Here is a 22517-nt window from a genome sequence, read left to right on the forward strand (position 1 = left end):
GCACTGTACTTGAAAAACATTAAACGTTGTACTTTTTTCAGTTTTTAAAAATCATTCGAATTTTTGAACCGTGTTGGGTTACCCTCCTTCCTGCATCCCTGCATCCACCTCACCACCCCTCCCTCCCTCTTTCCTTCATCCCCCTCCCTCACTCCCGGCAGTGCATCCCCCATCCCCCACTCGTCGGCCGCTTCTGTAGCTGAGAGTTGTCTGTAGCAGCGCCACTGGGCCCACTCAAACGCAGCTCGAACTCAGCCAGTCCGCACCGACCCGAGGCACAAGTCCACGCGCGAGAAAAGCGACCACACGAGTCCACATCACACGCGGGTGGGGATAAAAAAAAAAACAATCTCGTTTTCTTCGACCGAGTGACGTTGGTAAGTGTCGTCGTCGTCGCCGCGTGGCGGGGGTGGGGGGGATACCCATGTTCGTGTTGTTTGTTTTGTGGCTCTTTCTTTCCCTCGTATACCCCCAATTGTCCTCCGCGTTGGCTGTTTGGGAATTAGCGGGTAGCTAGGCTAAGCAGGCTAGCTGAAAGAGCGGAATGGAAGGGAAAGTAGTTGTGGAGTGTCGTTGCGGATTTTAGTGGGAGAAGTTTGTCGACGGGGCGTTAAAATGTGCTGTTGTCGTCTGGTCCGGCGTGGCCCACTGCGGTTGCCCCCCTCCCTCTTATTAGTCATCTGCTAATCTTACTCCAGCTAACTCGCTGATTAGCCATTTGTACCGCGCGTGCCGAAGGAAAGATGCAGGGATGCTACAACGGTTTACTTTCCAGTTTGTAGCACGCGAGCTAAGCTAACATTCGTTCTATTATGAGTGATTCCCGTGCAGATTCTTACATGGGTGGATAATGTTACACAATGTTGCTAACGTGGTGATAATTGGCAAGATGGCATCTCCGACTTGATATTCAAAATGGTGTATTGAGCTTGTTTGAGTGTGACCATTTTTGTCCAGCAATGGCTGTTTTGGCGTTGCTTGCTATCTTTGGAATGTGACGCACTGCCAGTGCGTGCTCCATTGAGATAGAATGTAAAAAATTAAATAAATAAAAAACCCACGGTGGGGATGTAATAGAACAAACTTGGCTCATTTTTGATGAGAAACCGGGGACCGTCTGTTTTGTTTTTGTTCTGCTTTTTTAAATGGCTCAAACTCTTAATCATGTGTACAGTACACCAAATTCACTCGGATCTTATTCACACTAGAATCAGGTATATATATTATTATAGGTTTAAAACAGTACTTGCTCTTAATGCCAAGTCATGATCCCGATAAACCTTTTGTCAATTAATTTTCAGTTGACTTAAGTCTAGACAATATAATAATCATTTTTGAATTGAATTGTTTATTTTAAATATTTCAACATTTTAATACATGAATAGTGACAATAATCAACGAAAGAAAATCATAAAAAAACAGGCAATAGAAAAGAAAACAATCAATGAATATTCAAAAAGGAGTGAGAAGTAAAACTTATTTACTCCCACCCCTTCTGCTTGAGTTGATAACATAACTTCCTTCCTTCTCTTACATACACACAATATGTGAATTCATACATGTAAACATATACCCATAGCCTAATACATTCGTTTAACACTACATGTACAGTCCCACTTTTAAATCTACTACTTCAGTCTATTTACACAATATAAACGTTCAAAAGAAAGAAAATAAAGCAGTCAAACTAACCAAAACAAACAAACCAAAAAGTAGTAACCAAAAAATAAATAACACAATTATCCCAACACACCTAGTAAGTGACCACTCCTCCCTCATCCTCATATTGTTTGAAAATCCTATTTTTTTCCAAGTACTGGTTTTGTTACAGCTTTGATTCCCAGTACCGAATAAAAAAAAATATATATTTTTAAACTACAAATGATGTTGCTCAGTCAGATTTTGTTTCACATACAATTAAATTCAATTTGACTGAAGTATTTTTGTAATTTATTGATTAATAATTATAACAGCAGGACAATTCATATGTAAGAATTTGCTCATTGTGTGGGATTAATAATTGTTTTATAACTGCAACAATTAAGACAAAATGGAGTGCCCAAAGTGAACAGAGTCCTGTAGTTTGCTACTTTCCAAAAGCCTGTATCCCACTGAGGGGCGAACGTTTGCGAGTGTTGGCAAAGGTAGGGAATTTTAATGGCAATTTCAATGGCAAGAAACACCTGCAAGAAAGGCCATCAAAACTCGAGGCGAACGTTTGCAAACTTGAAGTTTGTTGTATATGTGATTAGTTTTAATCCATTGAGTCAAAAGTCTATTCATGTTGCTAATATCATTTGATCTTCAATGTAATGCTGTGGCTGACGCAAGCTGAGCGTTTCTGGTGGCGCGTTTCCATGCAGTATTGTATAGTCAGTGCAGTTCGTGTGGTCAAGGCACGGTTGCTTGTCAGGCGACCCGGTTCAAGCGTTTCAAGCGAAAAAATTTGCTCCTTAGCTCATTTCGTCGCAGATTGCTAATGTGAACTTTTTATGGCGTCACGTCGCCAACAGCCAATCGCCGTCGAATGCAGTTGCTACGTCACGCAGCAGTGGCACAAACACAGACACACAACTAAATAAAGTAAAAAAAGAAAAACGAAACAGATCCACACAGCGTGGTGAAACAACAATATCATTGCAGTTTATGGGACCGGGACGTATACAACACAGCCAGCTTCCAAAAAGGAGCAGGCTGAAGTTGGCATATTTTGGTGAGTGTCTTGACTTGTTCACAGCTGTTGAACTGTCAACCAAAATAGCATTTAGCAGCCAACACAACCACTGGTTACCAGATTGACTAGCGATGTTTAAACAGCCCCCCCCCCCCCTTTATTATGTTTGAGGAGGAGCCCTTCCTCTCAAACTACAGTGTAGATACCCCGTAAACAAAAGAACACGGGACATGCATGGCGACACAATATTTCGTATTCAAACTGAACCATTGTGTAAGGTGACTCTCATTTTGGAGGAGTCAAAAATAAATGGGTGGGGCTTATTATACTGTATTTGTTTGGGGGGGGGGAGGCATTTAGTGCAGCCTCATGTGTATGAATGGTGGGCTGGACAAAATGGCTGTAAAACTGTCAAGACTGGAAAGCTGGAGTCTCTTAATGTTGAGATTGCTTTTGCACCACTTCAATCCCTTGTGTTTCAAGCACTCAATGAGTTGTTTTTCGTAGATTAGAGAATAATACACCCCCACTGAGTTTCGTATCCGACACATTACGACACCTACAATAAATCTTATAGGCTAATTTTCCTGCCTTTTGCATTTCAAGCAGCCATTGCATACAATTGACAGACCACATGAGATGTCAAATAGGGCTGCTCGATTATGAAGAAAATATTAATCCCGAATATTTTGGTAATAATTGAAATCATGATTGGAACGATCATTTATTTTTTTGGTACAAAACAAGAACATTTTTAAACATAAGTTATTTGAAACACTATATGCAAGCTCCTTTCAAATGAAACAAAATTGATCAAATTAGTTATTAAAAAAATTTTTTTCCAGCAAGTTTGACATGTTGAATCGGCGTCTGGGGCATTTAATCACTGTGATTGGCTGTTAGCTAGCAAATCAGCCCACGGGGCAAGAAGAGCAAGTGACAACGTGGATAAACAGTACTCAACTCAACTTTATGGTTTTTCAGGACAGCACATGTGAATATTAAAAAGTCTTCATTGTATTTTGGAGGTCGGTAAATGACACAGTACAGTGACAGTTTGGCCGACTTCAAAGAAGGTGGCTTTAAAGCTGTGATCACCGTAGTAAATAGACATCAATTACATCTAAATTTGTTTTTGTTTTTTTAAATAGTTGCCGTTCCTCCACCTCGGCCCGACGTCCCCGGAGCGTCCAAATAAGCACGGCCAGGCGGTAGTAATTCAATTTTAGCGGTGGACTAACCAGCGACAGTCTAGGTCTCCGTCAGGCAGAGGAAATCCAAGTTGTTGGAAAGGAAAAAATCCCTCAAAATAAACGTTTTGTGTTTCAATGGCCGCGTATTTAACAGCGCGATCCTTGTTGGAGCTTCAGGGGTGCATGGCCCTTCCGTCCGGCGGTCTCGAGGAAGCTCCTTCAGAAGCTGGAGGTCGGTACCACTTCCAGGGGCAGCACAACCGAAGCTTTTCGGGTGAACCGACGATCGGTAGCAGCCAGGAGCCGACAGGGTCCAGGATACGCCACAACGGAGTACATCTATGCGTTCGGGAACGAGAAGGGGACGAAGCTTGTTCCAGCGCTCGTTTTCGCTTCACCTGCTGGCCACCGCGTTTACCCCGGCGCCGCTGTCAACACCGGTATGATGTGTTTACGTTTTTATATCCAGCCTCGTAAAGAGGTTGCCGGTTGCCTTAAGGAATAATGACCACCGCCGCCGATGGTACAGAGAATTACTTCTCACGCATGCGCTGAAGGTTCGTAATAGCCAGTGTGGATGCAGTGTGTATATACATAATTTTTTCCATGCGACGTGCCGACGCCACGGGGTAGGCCGACGTCGGATTGCTGTATCTAGGCCTTCAGTTGCAGTGGGCCTTCTAACTACCGGTAGTTGATACAATAAACGTAAAGCTGGTGTCTCAGGACAGGGGTGATGCCTGCACTTTGAACAATTGAGAATTTTTTTATCTGCTGTTATTTAGTTTTTTTAAACTTGTTTTTTTAATTTTTCTGTCTTTCTTCATGCATGTTGTATAATCTCCACTTTAACCTGGTTAGAGCCAGATTTCTGTGAAACGTGCACTGAATCACCAAATACTTAATTCCGTTTTTTTATGATTACATGATGTTGTCAATATTGGGTTATCTTAGCAATTAGCATGTCTTCTCCATCTTTCCTCCTCATCCCTTCCTGAGAACAATACTTGTCAAAAGTGCATCTTTTCGGCAGTGTGATTAGCTGCACTAGTGGCCAGCCAAATCTTTTTGCTAGCTAGCTGGAGCGACGTAAATAGCACCAAGCTTGCCTCGACCTCCGAGTACTCCGAGTGACGTGTGCATCCAGCCCACCAAAGCATTTTCTCAGTCTCAGCGATTGATGCTCTAGTGTTTTGATGAGGCGTAAAAATGCAAATTTTGCCTCACAAACTACGATACTTATTTCGAGTCTTGCATAATATTTATGGCCCCTGTTTGAAAGACCACAGTGTCCTAAATGGAGATTAAAGTCACTGTGTAGGTGGGTTCACACTTCAGTGGGCTGTAAAGCATCAACATAATGAAAGGATGCGGGCCCTAGAGGTGTGTGACTGATGAGCTGCTTTTGGAAAGGAGAATGGAGAGGTAGGTGGAAGCCAATACAGAGAGAATGTAAAATGTGTCCCAATGTGTCTAACGGTGTCACTGTCCTAGATCTAAAATAGCCGAGAGCTGTGTTTGGAGTCGCTTGCTGCAAGGCAGGTTCTATTGTTCGGGCAACAGGAGGCAACCCTTGTTATCATCACCTGCACCTGAACGTTTTAAGTTTTTTTTCTTCTGTACCAGAAGCAGCAGCCATGTTGTTGGCTATCCTTACTGCCAAACCACTATGATTTTTTACATAGGATATTAATGAGTGATGCAATCATGTTAGTTATAAACTGCTAAAATGTCAAAATACAAAAAAATATTAGTGGTGGGGGTAATATTTGGTTGAGGAGATCACAAAAAATGGTTCAACACAAAAATGTCTGCCTCATGACGTATTATACTTGTCTCTGCGCGTGTTAAAGCTCCAGCTAACTTAGCTTAGCATAGCTTGCTTTATCAACATATCGCTAAGCAGTGATCAAGTGTAAAAGTACTTTAAACTGATGTGATTATTGTGGGAAATGTAAACAAAAAATAAATAAATGAAGAGTAGGTGAGTGTGACAGTTGCGACTGGCTCCTTTTATTTATTTGAGTTCTCACATCCCCTGCAGGCCATCGGAGCAGTCTTCCGCGAGAGGCATAACACCAGACCCTGGCCTACATAAAAAATTATGTGTAAAAATATTAGTTACTTTTAAGCGAGTATGGGGTTAAAATACATCAACTTTGTCAACTTAATTGTTATTTGTAGACTTGTAATAATCATTGTCACACATTTTACCTGAGTAATCGATGGAATATTCAATTGGATAACCACTTAGTTGATAAATAGTCAATAGGACAAACACTTTCTAAAAAAACTTGTTAGTGTCTTCTAAGTCAGTCAAGTAAGGAATAAATGTCCGCTTGCTGCTGTTGTTCTTTTTTTGGGGTGGGGGGGGGGAAACTAATTAGGGGTGTGAATTGCGTAATACCTGTCAGTTTGATCCGTATCATGATTCATAGGTCACGATTCAATTCGATGCCGATTATTCCGATACAAATCTATAAATTAATTATTGCCATTTTTTAACTCAAATTTAGAAAATACCCATCAATAAACTTGTACATGTATACTGTAAGATTTGTATGAAAATGTATTTATCTGAAACTTCAGGCTTCTAACTGTGCCACTGTATTTAACAAACAGGTTGTAGTCTGTTTCATGTTTGCACATAGGGCTGGGCGATATGTTCTTGATTGGTTAAAGAACAATTATAAATACAGAAGACAAAAACCACATTTGCACGTAATGAACAACCATCTGTTTTTCATTTTTTTAGATAATCAACTTTTTTTTAAACTTAAATTTAAACTGCTTTAGGAACACACTATTTTCCTCTCTTGCTGCTAGCTGGCAGCCTTTGTTAAACGCCTGGCAATGTCAGCGCATTTATGTCTTATTGCGCTAACTGGAGGTTGAACGTGATTTCAGGACGAAGTTTGCACCCGTCACAAACTATAAATAGATGAGTCAACTTTATTTATCATAGAATAACAAACACAATGATGCTGCATTGTGTGGTCACTGTATGCTTGTGGTGATTCTCATTTACCCAGCTCATTTCATTTTCAGGCGTTACTGTGGTAATACTTGTTAAAATTGTGGAGTTTAGCTAATGGTTAGTGTTGTTCCGATACTGGTATCGGCAGAGGCCCCGATACTGCATTAAAACAGTGGTATCGGTGAGTACTAACAAGTAACCTGCAGATACCATTAATTCTGACGCTAATATAGGACTTTGGATGCAGCATCTTGTGTCTTGCTCATGCACGACATTCACTGGTGTGTGACATGTTCACTGCATGCAGAGAGCTAAGATATCCTATTGGCCCTTGAATGCTCTGAACCAATGGCAGGGCAGCTTTTTCATGTTGAGAAAAAAAACACTTAGGTATCGGTATGGTATCGGCATCGGCCGAACCTGCAAAGCTGGGTATCAGTATCGGGGGCCCAAAAAAACGTATCGGAACAACACTATTAATAGTACTAAAAAAGTTTGGGGATGTCTGCCTTTGCTGAAGATAAATCAGTGTATGCGTGTGCAATTTGCATCGTTCGAATGTGACTGCCAAGTAGATTTTTTCGATTGATTTATTCTTTGAAGCATTAATATTAAATTGCCTTGTGAGGCTAGTATACAGTCATTGCCATTAATGAAATTCTACTAATAATTTAGTGCAATAGATATAATATAAATGTATACCGCAAGATATACTGCAGTAACGAGGTCCCATGATAAATGTATGCATTTATTTATTTAAACTTAACATGGCACGTTTTTTATGTACCAATTACCAACTATATTTTGTTTAGAAAATAAAATAGATTGTGTTCAATTGAGGGGGAAATGCTGGTTTTATTTACCCAAACATAAAATAAAAAAAAGTCATTTTAGAGCTGTACTTTTAATGCTGTGAATAAATGCAAGATATTTTTTTCTCTCTCACTGTTGGACTCATACTGTCTAATCTAGCATTGGCCCATGTTTACACACATTTTACCAAGCATATGCTATTTTATACGGCATGCAGCCAAAAGTATAGCTAATGACTAGCTTGAAAATGACCAGATAAGCAACAAACAAGAGGTATTTTAAGTCAATTTACCATTTACGGCTTGTATAACGTATATAGCGTGTTTAAGGAAGAGTATTTGAATGTTTTATGATTTTAGGTTTTATGATGGCAACAGTATGAGGCTGGTAACAAATGTATTAACCTAACTTCCTGTGGGAATTTTTTTTGTAAGAATTTCGTGAACCTAACCAGCCTCACAGAATGGATCGTGTTCGACTTTGGAGGTTCCATATTTGTACATCCTTTCTGCAGTACAAAGAAATAAGCAAACCTTCTTTGTTTGCTTATTTCTTTATCTCAAAATGCAAACAAATTAAACATATCAAAAGCTTTTTAAAATACATAGCCCACCTATTTTATTTTTCGGGCATGTTGCACATCCTTCTCATGCAGTCTAGAGAATGTTTCTTTGTGTTGCGTTGTTGAAACTGCTGTGTTCTATTCTCTCCTGCGTGGAAGTGTGATAACGCCCACTGCTTCTGATTTGCTGCTGTAAGAATAGATGCCTGGTGAGGTATTATGTGGGAGGATAGAATCAGCATGGGGGGGTTGTGTGGTATCATACACGTTCACCAGGAATGGTTGCTGCTCCGTGTGTGTGAGAGGTTTACTCTTTAACAATTTCTTTCTTTCTTTTTTCCCCACAATATTTCATTCTCCCATCATTATTAAACCCTCTGGATTACAAAAATCTCCATTTTAAGGGTGAATCCTGATTCTTTTTTTTCCCCAACACAACCAATTTATTAACATATGTGAATAAAATATGCAGGCATACTCGGAAACCTCTTCAAGGCTTAGATATGCAGCAATTACAAACACACAGCACAAAACTCCAGCTGTGTTAGCATGGAGGCTAGCTAGCTGTGTGTTGACTCATGCCTTGAGGCCAGAGCTTATGAGTTCATCCCAAATGAAGTCCTACTAATAGAGTTTAAGATGAACTCAATTCTGAGGAAGATTTCAGGTTAAGCCGGCGGCAGGTGGAGCTCATTGTGAATGCCAGTGAGAAGTGTCAGAGGTTCTTGCATCGCCCACTTGGGCGTGCAGCATCCTTGCAGGTTTCTTGCAGCATCAGCGCAATCCCAATTCTACAAGCGTATTTTATCTTTATCAGATCGGTAGCAGACAAAATGATGGACTGGTCATTTTCATAATGAATAGGACCAGCTGTTAAAAAAATCTTATGTGCTGTAATATGTTGACTGCATTCATCAACACAATATAGTCAAAGGGCCAAGGCGGTGAATTAAACTTGTCAATTAATCTTGCAGTGTTTTTGGTTTGACATTACTTAGTTAATGCTAATGTTAATTTATACCAACACTGCAGATCTGCTAAACTGTTTGGCTCTGACAAGCTGATTCTTCAACATATTGGTGAGTCTTATGACAGTCTTCTTACTAATTGCCAGTGTCCAGTATGTTCTTCTCGTCTTGCATTGATGCCAAAAATGCTTCCAATCCACAGAGGAGATGAGGTGTCTCATCTCTTGTCTTTTTCCAACACCAAGAGCAGAGATGAGAGCGTAGACCTGTGCCAATGCCAATCAATAATGGTAGATTCTGGCTCCTGGTTAGTGTATTATTGCATGCTGTAGAAACAAAGCCAGAAGGCTTAAGATGGAAGAGCCATTTGTAAGATTGTACTGTACTCCTGTAAATGCGGGATACAAGTTAACGCTCCATTCCTCCAGTCCACAGTGTTTTAACCTCTTAAGCAATGGTTATTTAAACACAAATAATGTAGCAATGCATCGACAATTATAGTGGAAAGACAATATAACAATTCTTGCTGGCAGGTATTCTTTATCCTCTGCGAAAAATGACGAATTCTACTGTAGTTTACTGAGTCAGGTGGGCAATTCTTGTTGTGTTTCTCAGTGTCCTTATTACATCTCCCTTGTATCCAAGGTGCGCACATTTTGAGGCTGGAACGGATAAATGACATTTGCATTCATTTCTATAGGGTAAGATGACTTGCGATATGAGTGTTTTGATTTACGAGCATGGTCACAGAATTGACTAAACTTCTGAGTCAGAGCATCACTGTACACAAGTACTCACTTGGCTGCATATTTGTGGTAATATTCAGCTGATTGACTGGAAAAAGAGAGACACAACCTCACTTGGGGTGAATAGTGATTGTTGAATAGAACATCTTCCCGTTAGAAGAAGATTCACTGGCCACGCAGTGAAACACAATTGTAGTTAGACACTCCTACTTATCACAGACATCCAGCACAGGCGTGTGTGTGTGCGTCTGTGTGGTTGCGGTCGCAGACTCAAAAGATGTTCATTAGGCACAATCGGGTTCCTCTTTTGTTTTTGTTCATTCAAACGACATCACCTTAGCTCATGCACACACCCACCAGTCCATTGACATCATCTGTAATTGGCAGGAGCTATGTTTGGGGCCTGTGACCTCAGGGTTAGCGTAGCTGTTTGGCTTGTCGTTAATGAGCAATGTTCTCACTCTTTTGACATGTGCTTTTGCACATTCAAACTTGTGCAAGCGGCATTTAATGCCATGTTTTGAAAGGTGTTATTGCTTTATAAGTGTTCTGTTTGTGACTGGTGTCTTGTTTCTGTAGTTTTTGTCGTGTAATTAGGATGTCATTACAATGCTGGAATAATGAAAAGGATTCGACGAGCTGTGAAGCAAGAAAGAACCCTAGATTGATTCATATGAATTTTCCATTTCACATATTTTTATAATGCATAGTAATATGAACATGAACATTAGTGTACTAGATCACAGTCAGTGTCCTATCCTGAATTCCTATTTACACCACACAAGGCACTCATGGCTGTATGTAGTTTTTCATTTATAGTGCTGTCCTTATTCATGTTGCAGTTTAAGATTTTGCGTGCTGTTAATTTTCTTGAGTTATCTGCTCACATCTTGTGCTTTTTCATTGTTTGGATTGTGAATTCACTGCTTTTATTGAATGTTCTCAATGCCACACAGACACATGCACGACACGCGCGCACGCAACAGGCAGGAATGCGGGTTTCAAAATCTGCCATTACGCCACTCTTCAATTGATAGCTCGCACCTCGGCAAGACCAAAATAATTTAATTGGATTAGGCTATTATCTATTATTGTGCCCTGATCAGTTTTTTTTGGTTTACTACTTCAGAAAAAACATTGCCTTTGTTTAATTGTGTATTTTGCGAGCTAAGCCAGTGATGAAATTGTTAAATGTAGCCATTACGATTCAAGGTCTTGCTCTCATGTGATGTGGTGTCATAAGTCAGGAATGGTCACCAGCTGTCTAGAAGTGAGCGTTACCTTCTTAAAGACGGGTCCAATGCACTTTGGCCGCATTTGGGAGAAGGTCCATTATCCTTGTTTAATCTCTCATGTAATCAAAATCTAATGGATGATCCTCAGTTCTAATTTCCCAGATCTGCCTTCAAAGTAGAGGCGGGACTCTTGAAAATGTCGCATTGTAGATTTTAAGTTTGTAGTGTGATTTTCATCATAATCCAATTGAATCAAAGTCAAGTAAGTTGTATCACAACACACATGTACACTTTCTTGGGGATGGCTGAGCGCAATTCAGCGATGGAACTAAGAAGGAGGGGAATTGGGCATATGGGTCAAGTGGAACTTCTAAGTGAGCACAAGTGTTTCTGTGGATTTATTACATGTTGAATAAGCCTAACCAGCCTTCAATCCAATTCCAATCAACCTTTGGGGGGGGGAGAAAGGTAGATGATGATAAGTAAGATCTTCCCTTTTGGAAGTGCTATTGTTGTACCATATGGAAATATACACATTCATTCATCAAAATAAATAGCATATCTGTTATCTTAATTTAGTTTCATGATTGCAGGGTTGAGCTTTAGCGTTTGCCAGCTCGCCAATAGCAATTTAAAAACCGCGTCGGGCGAACTCGGTTTACGCTACCATTCGCTCAGATGGCGACCTGACAATGATTGCGATTTGACAATGATTGCGATTGGAAGACTGGACAGATTCGTGACAGCACGCGTTCTAAAACTACGTTCATTTGGTGACTAAATCGAAAGAAGATGGCACCGTTAGCACTTAGCGCGGCTCAAACACCTTTTCGCGACCAGTATCGCTAGACCTCTTCCATACTTTCACTTTTCCCCTTTGAGTGTGCAACGCATTGATCTAAATATATGACTTTTGACGCCGCGAGGCCGCCACATTGCCCCCCCCCACCCCCAAAAAAGAAACGTTTCTCGGCATACAATCCTATATATTTACAGTATAGAAATTGGAGAACATTTAAGACAGTACTTAGTAGAAACAGCACGATATGTTGTTTTAAATTTGTCAAACATAAACAAGAGGACTTCAGACATTTTACATCGTGCCTTATACATACAGTATATAAATTATATGCTTAATGATGTTTACAAGATGCCTCTGCCAAGTCTAATATTGGGGTCTAGCGATAAAAGAAAAAGGGGGTCTTCAAAGCGGCACATACCGTCCACTTGTTTTTGTTGTTGAATTTTTTTTATTTCTTAAATGGTGATCACCCCTGAACAAACCCCCTGCCCCCAGCCCTATACTAACTGCCTACGAGCTGTATATGTCTAATCTGTACGTATAGCGTATAGTAGGGCTGAACAATTTTAGTAAAGAATTGAATTGCGATTTTTCTTGGGGGGGGGGGTACACAGCAGTGACCACCACACTCGCACTCACTCACTCAGACACGCTAAATGCACGACTGCCTCCCCTGCTGCTATCACTAACTGTTTGCTCTTAGCACTGATGCTTGCTTTTTTTGCAGTTTTGGTTTGCCTTGCATTTTAATTTCCCCTTCTCCTGTGTTCGTTGTAATCATGACCTCTCACTGTTTTAATTTCAGATTTGCATATCCACTTCCACTCCTTCCTCATTTGCATACAGCAAGAAATGGCGAGCGGGCATCCCACAGACAAATTCAGTTTCATGTATCAACCAGACACGCACAAGAGGTACGCGACACGCATCTACACGCTCGCACACACTAACACACTCTTGCCCGTGCTGATGTTGTCTTTATGGAAGGTAAGTGCTGTACAAAGAAACCCTCGTTCGTATTTGCCGCCACACGAAGCCATTAGTATATCCTGTGGGCCTCTCTTGTATTCAGCATCTCTTTGCGATAAATGGATGCTTTTGCTGAGCTTACTTGAGGTGTGATAAATTATGGGGGCTTTTGATTACAGAATACTGGCAAAATCCTTTGGCTGGATGTTTGGCGAGATAAGAGTCTTGGCTTGGGATCTGATTGCGTGTGTAAATCTTTGTGTACACTGTATAATCCCAAAATTTATTTATCATTTTCATGTCCCTTTCCCATCCACTTTTTCCTTTCTTTACTCTGACTTCATCTTTCCTTATGTCACATTTTCTGTGTTTCACACTGTTTAAGCAAAAACAGGTTGTCTTCAGCCATGAATCCAGTCTACAGCCCTGTTCAACCTGGAACTCCTTATGGTAACCCCAAGAACATGGCCTTCGCAGGTAAGACACTCGCATACAATACCACCAATTACCCAGGTTGCACACCTGATGGGGACAGTACACTAGTACAGCTTTTTGGCCCAACTCAGTGCTGAGAGCTTACGTGATATAATGTCCGTACTGGACATTTGAAGGGGAAAAACCTCTAGGGGCTTTCAGTGATGTTACTGAAATAAAAATAGGGCCATTAGTGGCCTGATAGGCTCTGCTAAATGCCATGGAAGTCAGGCTGCATGGTAGTTGCCAAAGTCATAATCACAATTATTTTGGATCAATGTTATAATACTAATTAATAGTCAGTTATTTATGTTAGACAAAACACCTGTATTTTTTACAGTGATACTTTTCATCCCAAAATTTGTAAACCGTTTTCAGTGCAAAATGAAACTTGAAAATAAATGGCTTGTCATTTTAGATAGCCGTGTGAATTGACTAGTACCTGGTGATTCGACCCGTATCACGATTCATAGGCCACGATTCGATTTGATACAGATGAATCCCGATACGAATCTATTAGTCGATTATTGCAATTTTTTTTTTAAGCTCAAATTTAGGAAATACTAATCAGTAAACTTGTACGTGACCATTGTAAGATTTGTATGAAAATGCAATTATTTATCTGAAACTTAAAGCTGGTTGCAATCTGTTTCATGTTTGAACAGCATTGAAATAAAATATTATGGCTTAATGTTCCATTAATATAACATTCTTCTATGCTTAAGGTGTGAAAACTAAACCTAAGACGTTTTGTTGAATATTTCCATCAAAAATTGATGTTTAAACATCGATTTGGCTGCATATTAAATTTATATGAGTCTTGCGTGCGTGCGTGTCTGTGAGTGTATTTAAACACTCATACACGGTTCTGCGTGCTTGGCTTGTATCTGAATTGTCTACCCCTATCTTACTGTCAAGTGTTTCTCATCTACTAGTTTGGTGTATATTGGCTGTGTCTAGCAGACAATATTTCTAATTCAGACATTTTTTAATGAGCACCATCTGTGCGCATCTCTCTCCAATCGCAATGCAAACACCACCTCTATGTGTGTTTGTGTGTCAGTATGCAGCATTTTGCTGCCTGTTTCCTTGCTTTAATCTCTGTCTCTCTCTCTGATGTCCGGCAGGCTATCCAGGAGGGTACCCCACCACGGCACCCACATATACGCCAAACCTATATCAAACAGGAAGCCCCGGGTATCCACCTGGTGAGTCCAGTCTGTCTGACACATATATAAAAGACTTTTTTTTCTGTGTATTCCCACAAACTCCACAAAAATGGCAGCGATCATATGCTGAAACACTTAAAAGGTTCAGCCATGAGTTATTCTGACTGTCCAAAAGCTCAAAACAGCATTAAGTATAATAACATGTACAGATTGACACTCACAAATAAATACTTTTTTTTTTTAAACAGGGCAGGGTTTAAAACGTTTTTCTTAAAATTAATTCCTGGATCGTCATTAGAACTGTCTGGCAAATCAGGTAATATAGGCAAATGCTAAGAGCACTGCAGCTTCCAAAGAAAATCATGGAGAGAGAGAAAAATCACCTTTTATGGACAAAATTGTTATTACTGTTAACATGTTTAATTCATTGATAGTGCCCCCTTCCCCCTCTCTGAGCTTGACATGTCCTATTTTGCTACCTGTCTTTGAATGCACCATGTGTGAGGAAAAACCACGTCGTCCAATAGTTGTTATACACTCGGATGACACCGAAGGTTAGGTTGTTGTTTCGCTAGGATAGCCGAATACTAAAATATTTGATAGTAGCAACCCTAGTCAGCATACAGTAAATGGTTGCGATTGACTGGTGACCAGTCCAGGGTGTACCCCTCCTCTCGCCTAATGTCACATGGGATAGGCTCCAGCTCACCTGCAACCCTGATGAGGGCAAGCAGCAGTAGGACTGAATGGTTTATCAGTTGTTTTTTGACAATGAGAGCACATGATCGTCAAAGCTTTGTTTGTTTTTGCAGTGCTCCTTAATCGGTTGTATCAACTATCTCACACATAAATGCCATTACCCTTCTCTGCCGCCAAGCTCACCAATCAGAAGCGACATGCTACTTGTGATTGGGTTCCAATCAGCTCCAAGCTGCTGCTCATGAACTTTGGGCTAATACTTGGCACTAGCTATCAGATGTGCTAGTTGTGTGGTGTGCGGCAGAACATCATTCCGCGGTGCAGATCCTCTTCAGGAACTAAATCCTTGCCTCCATGGCGACACTTCTCAGAGAGCACAAGAAGCCAAGCTAATCGCTAAGCTAATGTTTGTGGTCGCCAAACACCAGAAAAAGTGCTTCCGTGTTTGGTATACTTTTCACAGAAGTCTGTCTGAAGCTGCATTAAAGCAGAGAGCAACCTAATGTGTCGAGAGTGAAAATAATAACAATAAGCACAAGCACCCCATAACAGGATCAGAATCAGTTACGTGTATGTATAATGTATATGTGTATGTATATGTATATATATATATGTGTATATATATGTATATGTGTATATATGTATATATATATGTGTATATATATGTATAAAAAATGTGTATTAAAAAAAGCAGCGAGAAAAATAAATGAGTCTTTGTCTCTTATAACAAGAAATATTTACTTTTCACACTTAAATGATTTTATTCTTACTGTACATTCTAATTTTTTGCACTTAAATTTATATCATGAAAGGGTACGAATACCATTACTGTGAAGGGATTCAAAGGGGGTTGAGAGAGAGAGAGAGAGAGAGAGAGCATGAGAGAGAGAGAAGCGGCATCTCTTTGTTCCCTTGTCCTTGTGCAAGGGAAGCTTGCTTTTATAAGCGGTGCAGCACTAGCTAGTAGCATGTTTGACCTTCAAGCTCCTCCAACTGGCCATCCAGAAGTACTACATTCAACAGCAGCCATGAATGTGAATACACAATTTCCAGACTTTCATATGGCGCCTGTTAGCATCTATTACTCATGCCCAATAACTTGCTTCAGTGCCTCAGTATTGTATGGATGAATTTTGTGCCATCCTCAAACGTGTATTTAAATATGCCATCAAGGTTTTCTTCAGCAACAACTTGGCACCAGTGCACCATCTGGAGGTTTCTTAGGGAAATACACCTCATTTCATCCTTTTCCTGAAATGAGAATGTCAGAATATTGTTGCCCAGCTGGCCTTTTACTAAAATAGTAACTTTTTTTTTTCACTAGGAGCATAGTGGCCCCAAACCTGAATTTTTTGTGGCACAAAGCCTAGGGCTGCACACTCTAAATCTACTTGCAACGTAAATATTCACATTTACATTCATTTTCACCATATTACTGATAAATGGCTGAATTGTCACAAAAGTTTGTCGTCAATTTTTTTTCATCAATAATTAAAATAAGAAAATATTACTGGTTGCACATGCATGAGAAGATGAAAAAAAAATTACATTTTAGGGGCAAAATGCTGCCGCCATTTAAGGGGTAGTCTGGAGGGCTGTAAAATGGGTTAAATTAATATACATGGCTTGTAGTGCTTATTTCACATCATATTTTTGTTGTTGGGGGAAGTCTTACAATAAAGGGTCAATGATATAAGCCTTTTTTTCTTTTTCTTTTTTGCTCATGTTTCCAGAAAATGTTGACACAAATTGAATTATTTGATTTTCTTCTTCTTCTTTTTTTTTCAGGATACACTGCAGCGGGCACCCCATACAAAGTGCCACCTACTCAGTCAAATGGAGCACCTCCTCCCTATACACCTACCCCGACACCATACCCTACAGCTATGTACCCCATCCGCAGTGCCTACCCACAGCAAAACCTGTACACACAGGTAATTTAATGTAAAATATTTGATCCAAAATATTTGTTCTGTGAATGATCAACTTATTCATATATTTACATATCAGGATAAAATGTCCATGTTAGTGTTAGTTAGTAAGTAGTGGGAATTATTTATTTATTTTAGTCCTTCTCGTGTCACTGTGCAAGTCTAATTCTTTGCGTATTTCCCCCTAGGGTGCATATTATACCCAACCGGTGTATGCAGCTCAGCCACATGTGATCCATCACACCACTGTGGTGCAACCAAACAGCATCCCCTCTACAGCCCTCTACCCAGCCCCCGTCCCTGTCCCCACTCCTCGTAACAACGGCATGGCCGCCATGGGGATGGTAGCCGGGACAACCATGGCCATGAGTGCAGGTAGGACCACGCTTGAGACACATGCTTGATGTATTTTTTTTTATTTTTTTTTTCATTACTCTGACATCCACAAGTCATTTACAACACATTTAGAGGGATTTTTTGCTAATTGTTTAGCTTTGTACTGGACTAGAATCAGGATTGTATCCCTAGCATAGCCATTACGGGGTTAGTCTACTACAGATTTGTTGCTTGTTAATTGATACCTTAACTGTGGCACAATCGTAACACCTTCATTAACCATGTTGGCAAATTTTAAGAGCTTCACTTCTTTATTATCTGTCAAAAGGGACACTGCTGACAACGCCCCAGCACGCCCCTATTGGAGCACACCCCGTTACTGTGCCCACTTACAGGCCCCAGGGCACACCTGGGTACAGCTACGTTCCACCTCACTGGTAGAGCCCACCAGTTTATGTAAGTGTTCACCCAGCCCATCTCCTCATTCGCATTCCTTCTCTGGATCCCCTTTTGTCTCCTTGACAACAAAGCCACATCACATTTCCTCACCCCGCATTCAAGACTTAATTTGCTGATATTAATAATTGCGTCACCAAGTTGTACCGCTGCTATTTCTTTCTTTCTCCAGATCTGGAGTCCGCCATCATATGCAACTGCTCAAATCTGACCCAGACTCCCGGTAACCATGGGAACTCGGCACCATGTCTGCAGAACAAAACTAAAGTGCAACAGCCACTTTAATATCATTCTCTAACATTTTTACTAAAGCTGCTTTTATTTGATTTGATTTTTTAAATCTGTTCATTTGCCAACCAGTCATTACCATGTTTTGATGTTTTTTTTTTTTTTTAATTTTTAATTATTATTATATATCTTTTTTTTAGTATTTCTTTTCTCCCCTACTTTCTTTTTCAGTTTTTGTTATTGGAACTCCAGAAGGATGCAGACCAATCACGGGTGTTGTTTCTGTGTGTGTGTGTTGGGTGGGTGTGTACCTGTGTGTGGGGGTGGGGGGGTGTATGTGGTCCTGCCTGCTGCTCAGTCGGCTGGAAAGTATAGCGCACTTATTCCTCAATATCATTTCCCTCAGTCATCGCAAACCCTTGACCCCAATTACTTATGCTGCCAAATTTCCTCAAAAGTAGATCTCAGCACAGGGTTCAAATACCCAATTTTTCAGTTAGTTTCATGCAGGTTTTTAAATTGTTTTCTATTCCTTTGCCTTTTTTTCTATTCAATTTCCCTTTGTTTTTGACTTTCGCTTATGTTCTCTCTCATCAGCTTTGTTTCACTTTCAGTCCAAACCTCACTAGTCTTCCAACGTCTCACTGTCTTGTTGTGAGTCTGCCACCTGCCTCCAATCATTTGTAGTGGACGCTTAAAAAACGTCACCTACTTCATGCCGCATACTATGCATTCTAGTATGTTGTAAAACTGTAAATTATTAGAGCTAGAGAGCATTTTTGGTCACATTTAGTTATTGATGTTAGATTGATGTCGGTCATCATGTTCAGCAAAGGTTAAAATATTTACAATACCCGTGTGAACACAGTCACTAACACGGACGGGCTCCTGTGGTTGAGGGTGTGGGGGGTGTTGGGGGTTGACACGACCGCCTTGTTGCACTTAATGTACAGTACTGCGAGTTATGTTACTGATCAACACTCCAAATCCGAGGCGGACAAAGGGAGTTTAAAGGGATTGTGTTGGCAGGCGGCCATTCACAGTGAGACATTTAGTGTTTGTGGAATCTTACCTGCAAGGGACTTGCACAAACACCTGGCTGGCTGTTTTGCATTGAAGCGTATATTTTCTCACCGAGCATGTCCTTTAATTCCCTCACCCAAATGAGGACCAGTAACCAAACACACAGCAATCGCAAAAGCATACTTAGATCTTATAACAACATCTTAAGAACTTTTACATGCTTGTCTTGAAAAGATATTTACTTTCACTGTTGCCAGTACTAAATTCTGACTTGCGCAAACATCTAAGCCTAAAAAGGTTCATAGTGTGTAACACAAAATGTGGCCTGGATACTAGTATTATTTAGGCTTTGTGCTTGTACCAAAAGGATGGTATAATGTAGCCTTTAAAATCTAATAAAGCAGTGGTCATCCAATGACAAGACCGTACATAATCTGCACCGCCCAAAAAATCCAATATTTCTTAAACAAAATAAATAAGTAAAGACCGCTTACATGCATGTATTTCATTGTCAACTTTTGTGAATAAATTGTTTGGTTATTTGGTTCTCAGCTTGAGGAAAGGCAGTTGGAAGAAGGTTTAAAATTGATGTCTGGCATTTTCAGGACTCACAGAAGAAAAGAAAAAAAAGCTCAACTTATAGATGAAAACATATTAATGAGCATTTACAGCAAAGGTATGTAGATGAGGTGGCTTGATATTGCAATAAAATAAGACGGAATGCCTCATAATAGTTAACATAGTGATTCCGTTATTTGCTTTTTGAATTTTTTGAGAAAAAAATGGCTTTAAAAAAACATTGCAGACTATGCCCAGCCTTAATATTGACTATTAACAATAAGAAAAGAACATATCAACAATTTGGGTATTGAATAACTTTGTGAGGAACTATTGCACAAAATTAGACAAACTAAATAAAGTAATGATAAGTAACCAGGTACCTATTGGCTTTTTACTGCAAGAGTGTGAAGACATTATTTATATTGTTATGAAAATAAAACAAAAGTTGAGTGTTAGAAGTAAATGTTTGTACACTACGCATTAATCCTCGAGAAACTTTGCATAAAGCTGCTGTCACAAAAAAAGAGCCTTATGTTTTTCTTTTAAAATTGGCCCTTATAATTTAGGTGTTTGGGGGGAAAAGAGGGGGATAGATTTGCCGATTTTCTTGTGACAAGTAAAGTTCTTTGTCTTAAGGATTTATTTAACCTGCAGTATTTCTTCACTTGTTCACTCTGGACAATTCCACATATTGGGTATGCATAATATTCAGGTGTCTATAGCATCGAGAGTAAAAAAAAAAATGCAGTATATTTATACAGCAAGTGGTACAGTAATGCATTTCTAGCTAAGCATGGTTGCATCCATGTGGCAGCTATTGTTTGTGCTTTTGGTATTTTATTTGCTCCTTCTCCTCTTCAGTGCGTTTGTCTTTGACGGTATCTGAGTGAGGGGGGGGAGACGTCGAGGTGTGTAAATGAGGTTGCGATTCTGGAGGCGAGGGCGAACATAGTTGAAAATCCTCCACGTCGCTTGCTTTTATTTTCACACATGGACCGAGTCGAGGAGGAGTGACAGACCTGAGGTGAACTCGCATAATTGGTTGGACTGGCCGACGACTCTGTCCTCAGCCTCCACGCCCTTTTGTGCCATACGTCACTGTTGTTTGGTAACTTTTTCTTCTCCTAAGTAACTGGTGAACTCTTGTTAAGTCTTGCTTCTTGTGAATCTTGTTTTCTTATGACTGTCCTCTGTTCTCACACTGTTGTTGATGCATATTGCCTGTCAGAATTTTAAACCTGTCTTGCTGTTTTTTTCTTGCTGTCTGATCTTTTTTTTTTTTTTTTTTTCCATGCCACAACTCACTTGAGTGGCCATTTTGTCACCCGCTCTAAATAACAAACATTCTGCTCTCTTGCATAACATTGATGCAAAATGTTGCCACATCCCGCCTTTCATTCCAACTCGCCTCTAAATTCGTCATTGTGAAATCAATGCTCACAGTGAAAAGAAAACCTGCGCACATAGTCTTAATTTTTGTGAGGGGAAAACCTGAAAACGGACACTACAAAAAGAAAAGTTGTAATTTTACAGGAACAGTCATGAGAAGAAAAGTGTGCCATTCATACTTTGTACTAAATATACCGTGTTTTGGTATTTTTAATAAATACACTACCGAGCAGATGGTGGTCACCAGTGACGATGTTAACAAGTGATGAACAGCAGTTACATTATTGGGCTTGTTTCCATTATATTAAAAAAAAAACAGAAAAAAGACAAAAATACGTTGCGGTGTTTACACATTGCCTCTTAATGTGGAAGCTAGAGCGGCAGATCTGCTTTGCTGTTTTAGATCATTACCCAGAACAATTAGCTCAAAGCAGTTGTTTCCATGGTGATGTTTCCTCATTAGATTCCATTCCTTGCCTCTCGTTGATTTCAATTTGCACTTAAATTAAAAACAGTTAACAGACAGTTAACATTAGGTGTGTTTAGGGGGAAATGTAGTTGTACTTCCCTTCTTTCTTCTGTCCTTAGCAATGTATGGAAAAACAGTTTGCTGGTCTCTTTTCCCTGACGTGTTTTTCTCTCTCTCCACTTTTACAGTGAAAGTGCGACCAAACCATTCTGAGAAACTCTCTTTCCATTTTCACCACTCCTTCCTTCTTTTGTTTTGCCTTGCAGTTGTTAAGTCTTATTTTATTCTTGAATACAAATGAAAACACTACTATCACAGTGACTAGTGTCTTGGATGTTCTGCTGCAGCATTTTAATTTCGACTTGTCAGCGATAACTCTCGGTTCAATTTGACACTAAACGTGATGCAAAAAGTGGGAATTCCTTGTCTTCCAAAATAAAAAGAAAGCAAGCAAGCATACTTGCATCCATCCCTCTCGGATCAAGTATTAGGAACAATCCAACTTTTGGAAGTTTTAGTTTGGTACCAAGTTTGCACATGCTATGGTATTTACCGTAAGGTTGTGTTCGGAAACTGAAGCCCAACGTCTGTTAAGCGTTGAGAAAAGTGAATTGTTTGTTAGCTATTTGGTCCAGAGTGAAGGACCTGCGTCAGGCTTGTGATATGAAGTGTAAATCTGTTTTGTTTTTTCATTTTAATGTTTTTTATGTTGGGTTATTTTTTTTTTTTGGAAGATCAGTTAGTGATCTTAGTACTATAACTAAGCCAAGTTTGTAATTGTATATTTACTGTAAAATGTAGAACATTGAATAACTATTAAAATTTTCCTATAAAAGGAAGGCG

General features: G+C 39.9%; 1 protein-coding gene across 3 annotated transcripts; it reads left to right on the plus strand.

Annotated features, from left to right (window-relative positions):
- The first annotated feature begins 160 nt into the window (after positions 1-160).
- On the plus strand, positions 161-22513 carry fam168a (family with sequence similarity 168 member A). Of its 3 annotated transcripts, none has more exons than XM_077565677.1 (8): positions 161-377; positions 12776-12884; positions 13325-13416; positions 14541-14621; positions 17070-17215; positions 17401-17587; positions 17877-18004; positions 18177-22513. In XM_077565677.1, exons 2-7 carry the CDS (start codon positions 12823-12825, stop codon positions 17987-17989), a joined length of 681 nt encoding a protein of 226 aa, XP_077421803.1. In that variant the 5' UTR covers positions 161-377; positions 12776-12822; the 3' UTR covers positions 17990-18004; positions 18177-22513. The 3 variants fall into 3 exon arrangements, with proteins under 3 accessions (XP_077421803.1, XP_077421804.1, XP_077421805.1); XM_077565678.1 differs by having other exon boundaries at positions 13334-13416; XM_077565679.1 differs by lacking the exon at positions 12776-12884.
- Positions 22514-22517: the final 4 nt, after the last annotated feature.

Source organism: Vanacampus margaritifer, chromosome 5 (assembly GCF_051991255.1).
Source record: "Vanacampus margaritifer isolate UIUO_Vmar chromosome 5, RoL_Vmar_1.0, whole genome shotgun sequence".
Classification (NCBI taxonomy): Eukaryota; Metazoa; Chordata; class Actinopteri; order Syngnathiformes; family Syngnathidae; genus Vanacampus; species Vanacampus margaritifer.